Raw genomic sequence first — 11,035 nt, 5'->3', positions numbered from 1 at the left:
ATAACGGAAAGGAGGAGTTTTTTAACTAAGTGAAGAAGTAAAACATACTACAGTAGGCTACTATTTCCTGACGCATCACACACCTGAGTGATTTTGGTGGTTCGATCCAGGATGAAGTGAAGTAATGTGCCGCAATATTGAAATAATTCGGATATCTGAAACAAGCTTGAATGGAATACCCTGATTGCTATTTGTAATGTGCGCTTTTAGCCACGACTTAAACTGTTCCCAGGGCAGTTTTGGGGGAATGGAGATATTAGTCAGAGCTGCGTAATGGGTTAATATGCCCGTGGATATTGGCTACGTTTTGTCTTCACTCTTTTAACGACAACGCAGATAACAAGTAAATAATCAATAAATAAAAACCATGCACCATCTAAATCCGTGGAGATATGGCATGCATTCTCCTCTATAGCCGAGTTGCGCCGTCTTCATATAGGCATACCAGGACATGCGTCTGCATATTTTCCCTATCTCTATCACTATCATATATATGCTACTGTCTCTTATTTTCTTCTGATGCTATCATGCAAAAACCAAGTGATCCAACGCAGAACTGCCTGCGCCTCAAGAGTGATGGAGGCAAAAAACTTCAGCAAAAATCTCCTTACTGCACTTTGCCATTGGACGCGAGAGCGACAAGGGAAATATCTCTCCATGAAGCGAACCAAAGCAACGCCTCGGTTAATCACAACACAGTTCGGAATTTCACATCAGACCGTCCTACCACTAACAACATGGGCAGTGGGAAGTTCGGGAATAAGAAGTTGCCAAATGCCATCATTGTCGGTGTTAAAAAGGGCGGCACAAGAGCTGTCTTGGAGTTTATCAGAATCCATCCGGACGTACGGGCGGTCGGCACAGAAACGCATTTTTTCGACAGGAACTATGACCGTGGACTAGACTGGTACAGGTAAGATAATAATTAATTATCTGTAACAGGTGTCGACCTAGGGGGCTCATTAACGGAAGTCAACCGTCATGCCAACGACTGTGTTTCCGTAGCTCTTGCTGTTTAGTCCTGCTTTTTGTAAAAAGGTACATTTCGTAAAAAGCCTTGTGGAAGGCTCAATACCAAAACGTGTTCATCTCGCTGTCATTTATTGTCCCCTGAAACCCATTAACCGAATTATTTTCCCTCGCATGTCTCCCTCCTCTATCTTATCGTTCACATCCCTTTTCTCGCGTAGTTTCTTGCCATAGTAAATCACTGTAGCCTACTAGTTTGTCTGTTGAACGAGACAATGCAATCGTCAGTGGAGAGGAGCGTTGAATCATTGAATTGCATGACTAGTGTGTAGCCTGGAGAATATAGCTTCCTCTGACCTGTCCATCTGTTCAAAGGCAATGTCAGAGAAACAAGTTCAAACAACAGTTCCATGTCATGTTGACAGTCCTGTTGACAGTGGTCAGTGGAGGATGACAGTAATTGGAAGATATTTTGTGCCACATCAACTCAGGTGTTTTTGTCATCCATCAAAAAACGACCTTGAGCGTCAGTGGCTATTACTTTCCAAATAAAGATGCTTTCTTCTTCAGAATGTGTCTTCAGAAGATTGATCCATGATGTGTATATTTGTCAACAGTAGGCTAGAAGCTGCTGATTCATTGCAACTGTATTTTTAGCCATTGTCTGCAACTGTTTTCTTCTTATCAATGAATAGGATACCATTTCATTCAATTCAATCAGACAGAGCTATGCATGCGTTTTGGGGGAGTTTTAGAACTTGAAGTGACCAAAAATAAAACCGGTGTACCTGACAGAAAACAACCAAAAGTTTCAGTGGCCTACTTGTTTGACCCAGTGAGTCATTTTCCTCTGTCCAATCTACATTACATCTCACAGGTGATTTATTACTGCTGAACCTGGGACTGAGCTAGTTACAGTATATGAGAAAGACAGAGATAGAGCGAGAGATCTTTCCCACACAAGTCTCTTGTGGCAACTACCTTCTGTGACATTGGTAAAGAGTCCTTATTGTTTTTATGTTTCACTAGAAACAGGCCCATAGCCAGACTGGACCTCCCTTGATGTCTATGGCCATAATGTACTGATACTCTTTGCATACTAAATTAGTATACAATTACTAAATATACTGTAGGTATAGAATTAACAATACATTTCACTGCACCTATCCAATGGATGTGACAATAAAATATATATATATATATATATATATATATAAAAACTCAGCAAAAAAAGAAGTGTCCCTTTTTCAGAACCATGTGTTGAGCACACAATCCCTCAATCAGTGCTCAGACTGTCCACAATAGGCTGAGATAGGCTGGACTGAGGGCTTGTATGTTACGGTTTTCTTCTGGTGAAAGAGAGGAGGACCAAAATGCAGCGTGGTTATCTTTATACATCTTTAATGAAAGATGAAAAATGAACAATATACAAAAACAAGAACCGTGAAAAACCAAAACAGCCCTATCTGGTGCAACAAACACAGAGACAGGAACAATCACCCACAAATTACCCCAAAAATATGGCTGCCTAAATATGGTTCCCAATCAGAGACAACGATAAACACCTGCCTCTGATTGAGAACCACTCTAGGCAACCATAGACTTACCTAGAATACTATACTACACACAACCCCATCAATCTACAAAACCCCTAGACAAGGCAAACACATAATCACCCATGTCACACCCTGGCCTAACCACAATAATAAAGAAAACAAAAAATACTAAGGCCAGGGCGTGACATTGTAGGCCTGTTGTAAGGCAGGTCCTCACCAGACATCACCGGCAACAACGTTGCCTGTGGGCACAAACTCACCGTTGCTGAACCACTCAGGACTGGCAAAAAGTGCTCTTCACTGACAAGCCACGGTTTTATCTCACCAGGGGTGATGGTCAGATTCGCGTTTATCGTCGAAGGAATGAGCGTTACACCGAAGCCTGTACTCTGGAGTGAGATCGATTTGGAGGTGGAGGGTCCGTCATGGTCTGGGGCGGTGTGTCACAGCATCATCGGACTGAGCTTGTTGTCATTGCAGGCAATCGCAACGCTGTGCATTACAGGGAAAGCATCCTCCTCCCTCATGTGGTACCCTTCCTGCAGGCTCATCCTGACATGACCCTCCAGCATGACAATGCCACCAGCCATACTGCTCGTTCTGTGCGTGATTTCCTGCAAGACAGGAATGTCAGTGCTCTGCCATGGCCAGCGAAGAGCCCGGATGTTTCTTTTTTGCTGAGTTTACACACACACACACACACACACTACCGTTCAAAGGTTTGGGGTCACTTAGAAATGTCTTTGTTTTTTAATTAAAAGCACATTTTTTGTCCATTAAAATCATAAATACAGTGTAGACATTGTTAATATTGTAAATGGCTATTGGTGCTGGAAATAGATGATTTTTAATGGAATATCTACATAGGCATACAGAGGCCCATTATCAGCAAACATTACTCCTGTGTTCCAATGTCACGTTGTGCTAGCTAATCCAAGTTTATAATTTTAAAAGGCTAATTGATCATTAGAAAATCCTTTTGAAATTATGTTAGCACAGCTGAAAACTGTTGTTCTGAAAAAAAGAAGCAATAAATAAAGAAGCAATAAAACTGGCCTTCTTTAGACTAGTTGAGTATCTGGAGCATCAGCATTTCTGGGTTCGATTACAGGCTCAAAATGGCCAGAAACAAAGGACTTTCTTCTGAAACTCATCAGTATATTCTTGTTCTGAGAAATGAAGGCTATTCCATGCAATGAATTGCCAAGAAACCGAAGGCCTCGCGAAACGCTGTGTACTACTCCCTTCACAGAACAGCGCAAACGGGCGCTAACCAGAATAGAAATAGGAGTGGGAGGCCCCGGTGCACAAATGAGGAAGAGGACTAATACATTAGAGTGTCTAGTTTGAGAAACAGACACCTTACAAGTGCTCAACTGGCAGCTTCATTAAATAGTAACTGCAAAACATCAGTCTCAATGTCAACAGTGAAGGGGCGACTCCAGGATGCTGGCCTTCTAGGCAAATTAATGAAAACAAAAACAGAAATACCTTATTTACATAAGTATTAAGACCATTTGTTATGAGACTCGAAATTGAGCTCAGGTGCATCCTTTTCTTATTGATCATCCTTGAGATGTTTCTACAACTTTATTGGAGTACACCTGTAGTAAATTCAATTGATTGAACATGATTTGGAAAGGCACACACCTGTCTATATAAGCATCAACAGTTGACAGTAACATGTCAGAGCAAAAACCAAGCCTTGAGGTCTAAGGAATTATCCGTAGAGCCTTGAGACATGATTGTGTTGAGGCACAGATCTGGGGAATGGTACCAAAACATTTCTGCAGCATTGATGGTCCCCAACAACACAGTGGCCTCCATAATTCTTAAATGGAAGAAGTTTGGAACCACCAAGACTCTACCTAGAGCTGGCCTCCCAGGAAACTGAGCAATCTGGGGAGAAGGGCCTTGGTTAGGGAAATGACCAAGAACCTGATGGTCACTGACAGAGCTCCAGAATTACTCTGTGGAGATGTGAGAACCTTCCAGAAGGACAACCATTTCTGCAGCACTCCACCAATCAGGCCAGATAGAAGCCACTCCACAGTAAAAGACACATGACAGCTTGCTTGGAGTTTGCCAAAAGGCACCTAAAGAACTCTCAGACCATGAGAAACAAGATTCTCTGGTCTGATAAAACCAGGATTGAACTCTTTGACCTGAATGCCAAGTGTCATGTCTGGAGGAAACCTGGCACCATCCCTACGGTGAAGCATGGTGGTAGCATCATCATGCTGTGGGGATGTTTTTCAGCAGCGAAGACAAGTCAGGATTGAGGGGGAAGATGAACAGAGCAAAGTACAGAGAGATCCTTGATGAAAACATGCTCCGGAGCACTCAGGACCTCAGACTGGGGCGAAGGTTCAACTTCCAACAGGATAACGACCCTAAGCACACAGCCAAGACAACGCAGGAGTGGCTTCGGGACAAGTCTATGAATGTCGTTGAGTTGCCTAGCTATAGCCCGAATGTGAACCCAATCGACCATCTCTGGAGAGACCTGAAAGTAGCTGTGCAGTGACACTCCCCATTCAACCAGACAGAGCTTGAGAGGATCTGCAGAGAAGAATGTGAGAAACTACCCAAATACAGGTGTGCCAAGCTTGTAGCGTGATACCGAAGACGACTCATGGCTGTACTTGCTCCCAAATGTGCTTCAACAAAGCGCTGAGTAAAGGTTCTGAATACTTATGTAAATTTGATATTTCAGTTTGTTTATTATTTTTTATAAATTAGTAACAATTTCCAAAAAATTGATTTTGCTTTGTCATTACGGGGTATTGTGTGTAGATTGATGAGAAAAAAACCTATTTAACATTTTAGAATAAGGCTGTAACGTAATAATATGTGGAAAAAGTCAAAGGGTCTGACTACTTTCCGAATGCACTGTATATACAGTGCCTTGCGAAAGTATTCGGCCCCCTTGAACTTTGCGACCTTTTGCCACATTTCAGGCTTCAAACATAAAGATATAAAACTGTATTTTTTGTGAAGAATCAACAACAAGTGGGACACAATCATGAAGTGGAACGACATTTATTGGATATTTCAAACTTTTTTAACAAATCAAAAACTGAAAAATTGGGCGTGCAAAATTATTCAGCCCCTTTACTTTCAGTGCAGCAAACTCTCTCCAGAAGTTCAATGAGGATCTCTGAATGATCCAATGTTGACCTAAATGACTAATGATGATAAATACAATCCACCTGTGTGTAATCAAGTCTCCGTATAAATGCACCTGCACTGTGATAGTCTCAGAGGTTCGTTAAAAGCGCAGAGAGCATCATGAAGAACAAGGAACACACCAGGCAGGTCCGAGATACTGTTGTGAAGAAGTTTAAAGCCGGATTTGGATACAAAAAGATTTCCCAAGCTTTAAACATCCCAAGGAGCACTGTGCAAGCGATAATATTGAAATGGAAGGAGTATCAGACCACTGCAAATCTACCAAGACCTGGCCGTCCCTCTAAACTTTCAGCTCATACAAGGAGAAGACTGATCAGAGATGCAGCCAAGAGGCCCATGATCACTCTGGATGAACTGCAGAGATCTACAGCTGAGGTGGGAGACTCTGTCCATAGGACAACAATCAGTCGTATATTGCACAAATCTGGTCTTTATGGAAGAGTCGCAAGAAGAAAGCCATTTCTTAAAGATATCCATAAAAAGTGTCGTTTAAAGTTTGCCACAAGCCACCTGGGAGACACACCAAACATGTGGAAGAAGGTGCTCTGGTCAGATGAAACCAAAATTGAACTTTTTGGCAACAATGCAAAACGTTATGTTTGCAACACAGCAACACAGCTCATCACCCTGAACACACCATCCCCACTGTCAAACATGGTGGTGGCAGCATCATGGTTTGGGCCTGCTTTTCTTCAGCAGGGACAGGGAAGATGGATGGAGTCAAATACAGGACCATTCTGGAAGAAAACCTGATGGAGTCTGCAAAAGACCTGAGACTGGGACGGAGATTTGTCTTCCAACAAGACAATGATCCAAAACATAAAGCAAAATCTACAATGGAATGGTTCAAAAATAAACATATCCAGGTGTTAGAATGGCCAAGTCAAAGTCCAGACCTAAATCCAATCGAGAATCTGTGGAAAGAACTAAAAACTGCTGTTCACAAATGCTCTCCATCCAACCTCACTGAGCTCGAGCTGTTTTGCAAGGAGGAATGGGAAAAAATTTCAGTCTCTCGATGTGCAAAACTGATAGAGACATACCCCAAGCGACTTACAGCTGTAATCGCAGCAAAAGGTGGCGCTACAAAGTATTAACTTTAAGGGGGCTGAATAATTTTGCACGCCCAATTTTTCAGTTTTTGATTTGTTAAAAAAGTTTGAAATATCCAATAAATGTCGTTCCACTTCATGATTGTGTCCCACTTGTTGTTGATTCTTCACAAAAAAATACAGTTTTATATCTTTATGCTTGAAGCCTGAAATGTGGCAAAAGGTCGCAAAGTTCATACTTTCGCAAGGCACTGTATATATATATATATTTTTAATGACATTGCTGACCCATTCTTCTTAGTCATGAATTAATTGTCTGTCTCTTCCTCCTTATTCAGATGCCTGATGCCACGGACTATGGAGAGCCAGATCACCATGGAGAAGACTCCCAGCTACTTTGTAACAAGGGAGACACCCCGCCGGATCTCCGCCATGTCCCGGGACACCAAGCTGATTGTGGTGGTGCGCGACCCTGTCACCCGGGTCATCTCTGACTACACGCAGACCCTGTCCAAGACACCCGACCTTCCCAGCTTCCAGGATCTGGCCTTCCAGAACCAGAGTTTAGGATTGGTTGACACGTCTTGGAATGCCATCCGCATCGGCATGTACGCTCTGCACCTGGAAAACTGGCTCCGCTACTTCCCCCTGTCCCAGATCCACTTCGTCAATGGGGAGCGGCTCATCACGGACCCGGCTGGAGAACTGGCGCGGGTTCAGGACTTCCTGGGTCTGAAACGCATCGTCACGGACAAACATTTCTACTTCAACAGGACCAAAGGATTCCCCTGCCTGAAGAAACCAGAGAGCAGCAGCTCACCCCGCTGCCTGGGCAAGTCTAAAGGTAGAACCCACATTCAGATAGATCACGACACTATCGAGCAGCTACGGGACTTCTACAGACCATACAATGTCAAGTTTTACGAAATGGTGGGTCAAGATTTTAGATGGGAATAAAGATTTGTGGGGAGGTCCGCAATTTACAAGTGGCACAAGGAGAGACAAGATGTCATCCATGAATGTATGCACAGTTTAAATGTTTTTTTTGTGTGGTTCTATGGACCTCCTGTTTGGCTGTTGGTAATAGTGTGGCTCTAGCTAAGTCGTGGGTCCAAGTCTCGAAGGGATCACATACACATATTTAAAAAATATGTACAGTGCATTCGGAAAGTATTCAGACCCCTTCCAACAGGACAACGACCCTAAGTACTGAGTAAAGGATCTGAATACTAATGTAAATGTGATATTTCAATTTAAATGTTTTTATAAATTGGCAAAATTGGCATAAATTCAGGTTTTTGCTTTGTCATTATGGGATACAGTGTGTAGATTGATGAGGGGGAAAAGACATTTAATCCATTTTAGAATAAGGCTGTAACGTAACAAAATATGGATAAAGTGAAGGGGGTCTAAATACTTTGAATGTACTGTACTTACTGTCCTGTTTGTCGCTTTAGATAAATGTCCGCTAAAGTTTTGAAAATCTCTTGGCCTTTTCCTGCTGACTAGCTTTCCTCTGTTGCCGACTAAATATATAAAATAAGCCAATGTCATGGGATAGATGCAACTCCCCTCACTAATCTCAGCTGAGATTAGGGGCAAGACCATGGAACATGTGAGCATCATCTTCAGAGAGGGATATTATTGTAAAAGATAAATGGCACTCTGGGCTTGAACTAAAAACTGAAGTGGGAGCTGGGAAGCCTCTGTCGATTCATGTACTGTATACACTGAAAAACATTCTTGCTGTTTTGACAGTATTATACAATAAAACTAACAGTAAAATACCATATTAATTATTTACAGTAAACATTTCAGAACTGACATTCATTGATATGCTGTAATATGCAAACACATTACCTAGCAGCCAACCTGCTTGCACCAAGCCCATGCAATTATGGTCAAATACTGTAAAATACAAACCCCATCTCCCCTCAATTAATTTAAATAATTCAACTATTCATTAATTGATTCATTGTGATTACCGTAAAACATATTACAGTAATGCACTGTACTGTTGTTTTACAGTAACTTACAGGCAGCCAGTTGTCTGTAAGTTACCATAAAACAATGGTAAAAGATTACAGTAACAGTATTGGATACCGTGACATACAGCACAGTTACATACTGTAAGTAAGTAACCAGTAAGTTACCGTAAAAACAACAGGAAAGATTTGACAGTGTACAGCAAAGCGCAAATAGCACAAAAACATCATATTTCCAAATAATTTGTTTCTGATTTTAACTGTGGACTAAATGAGCAATTAACCAGTATCATTTCATGGATAAGAATGATGTAACATGTAAGACTTTACTTCTGCTTTTGATGATGCAAGGTCCCTTTTCATGTTTCAATAAAAAAAATTACTTAAGAAATATAATATATATAATCCCCCAATCCCCGCAAGATCAAATCAGATCAATACTTTATGAGCCCTTCTCTGTCAGTGAAGGTCACCTCTAATACAGTGGCCTCACTTCTGTTTGAATTTAGACATTTCGCCCTTTTCCCAAGGTAACCCATACACACTTTTATCCTCTTGCCTTTTACAATCTTACTCACATCAATCTCCGCTAAATCAAAAGGTTGGTGTCACAATTGAAAACTGAAGTGTGTGGCCGTACCATCACAGCTACACGGTCTATTTGGACAAATCATTTCAGCTCATCAGACTATAGAAATTAGATTTTTGATTGTCCTTTTTTCGTGAATCCCGTGAATAAATAGCTTTCTTATTATTTACGACTCTTTGCCATCATAGAATTTGCACAAATTGTTGAGTTGTGTTTAGTAGTGATGGAATATCCTTGTTGGGTGCGGAATTCCAATAGCTTTTCAAAGACAAAGGAGGGAGCGCCTAGTTGTGGCAGGTTGTCAAATTGATTTGGGGACCACTTGGATCCCACTTGTCACATGATTGTATTGAAGAAGTTTGGTTTTGGCTGCATGCTGGGAATGTTGAAACTAGGCTGCCTAGGCGTGTGCCTCAGGCTTACAAAACGAGTGTCAAAATTCTGCAGTGAAGAAATGAGTTGCCTGTATTTTTAATAGGAAACATTAACAGCACTTATCTAAATGGGGCAATACGTGTTTTACAATTATGATAGCTTATTCTAAATACAGCATGTACAGTACATATACTTTTGCTGAATCTGTTGGTCGTGACTCAAACAGCATTAAGTGTGTTACGGATTGATGTTATTTCCATATATTATACAACATCTGTATGCAATGGAAGCCTTACCTACCGACGTTTTGTGTGTTTTAAAAGTGAAACGTTGACCCTACAAATGGAATCGAGAGGAAGCCTGAGCTCTAACCCAATGAAGCGGTTCTCATGTCTTTGTGTGGCAGAGCCACGGTAGCTCATCATTACTCAAAGGAATTTAGAGCACATGTTCATTGTCCAGAGGAAAGTAGGATACCGGCACCCTCGTGCCATCGAGTTACCTCGAAGCTCTGCTGTTATTTAACAGTTACCGGGCTTCAAACCAAGGATCCTATTGATTTACATGAATTCATTAACCATGACTCTCTCTCTCTCTTCCAGACATACTAGTGTGCCATGGGGAATTTCAAGAGTTGTAAATAACCACTCAGTAAAAACAGAGAAGGACCATCATAAATGTGTTAATGCTAGACTAGAGAGCACAGAGGAGAATGGTTGAAGAAAGACGACTTGTTCTTTTACATATCCCCTGTTCTCTCTCTCTCTCTCTCTCTCGCTCTCACAAACCCGAACAAGCTGTACAGTCTTGACAGAAGTGATTAAATGTTGCCAAAGCCACATTCTGTCTTTCTCGCTCTCTTTCCAACTGTCTCCCTTTCTCGCTCCCTCTCCAATTGTTCTCTCCGTCTGGCTTGCTCTGCTGGCATTCATTAAACTGAAAGGACCTCCTGGTTTGAGGGACTTCCTCTACCTCCGCTGGCCCTGCTTGTCATCATGTTCTCCAGCAGCTCATTTCTGTGGCCTATTGAGAGCACACAGGTGAGCTTTTTCCAACAGGCAGTGTGAAAGGTAGCTCTATGTACAGTACACATGGGTCCTAATTAGGCCTGGGGACTGGAGAGGAGCGATCCGCAGGACACACGTCATCTACACTCTGATTAGACTCTCACAGTAAAAAAAGCCCCCCTGGAGACTGCCTGGAGGTCAAGGATCTCAATCTCTCTCTCTCTCTCTCTGGCTTTATGGGAGAGTATGTGTGGATATGGATCCTCTTAGATAAGAAACCGTGCAAATTATGCAAACTCATGACTGTAGG

The 11,035-nt window shown here is 41.9% G+C and overlaps 1 protein-coding gene across 1 annotated transcript; it reads left to right on the top strand.

Annotated features, from left to right (window-relative positions):
* Positions 1–9,508, top strand: LOC115106603 (heparan sulfate glucosamine 3-O-sulfotransferase 2-like). The gene is made up of 2 exons (XM_029629489.2): positions 1–913; positions 7,108–9,508. Exons 1-2 carry the CDS (start codon positions 393–395, stop codon positions 7,724–7,726), a joined length of 1,140 nt encoding a protein of 379 aa, XP_029485349.1. The 5' UTR covers positions 1–392; the 3' UTR covers positions 7,727–9,508.
* Positions 9,509–11,035: the final 1,527 nt, after the last annotated feature.

The sequence above is a fragment of the Oncorhynchus nerka genome, linkage group LG23 (genome assembly GCF_034236695.1).
Source record: "Oncorhynchus nerka isolate Pitt River linkage group LG23, Oner_Uvic_2.0, whole genome shotgun sequence".
Taxonomy (NCBI): Eukaryota; Metazoa; Chordata; class Actinopteri; order Salmoniformes; family Salmonidae; genus Oncorhynchus; species Oncorhynchus nerka.
The sequence above is the reverse complement of the archived record's forward strand: the minus strand, read 5'-3'. Positions and strand labels throughout refer to the sequence as shown.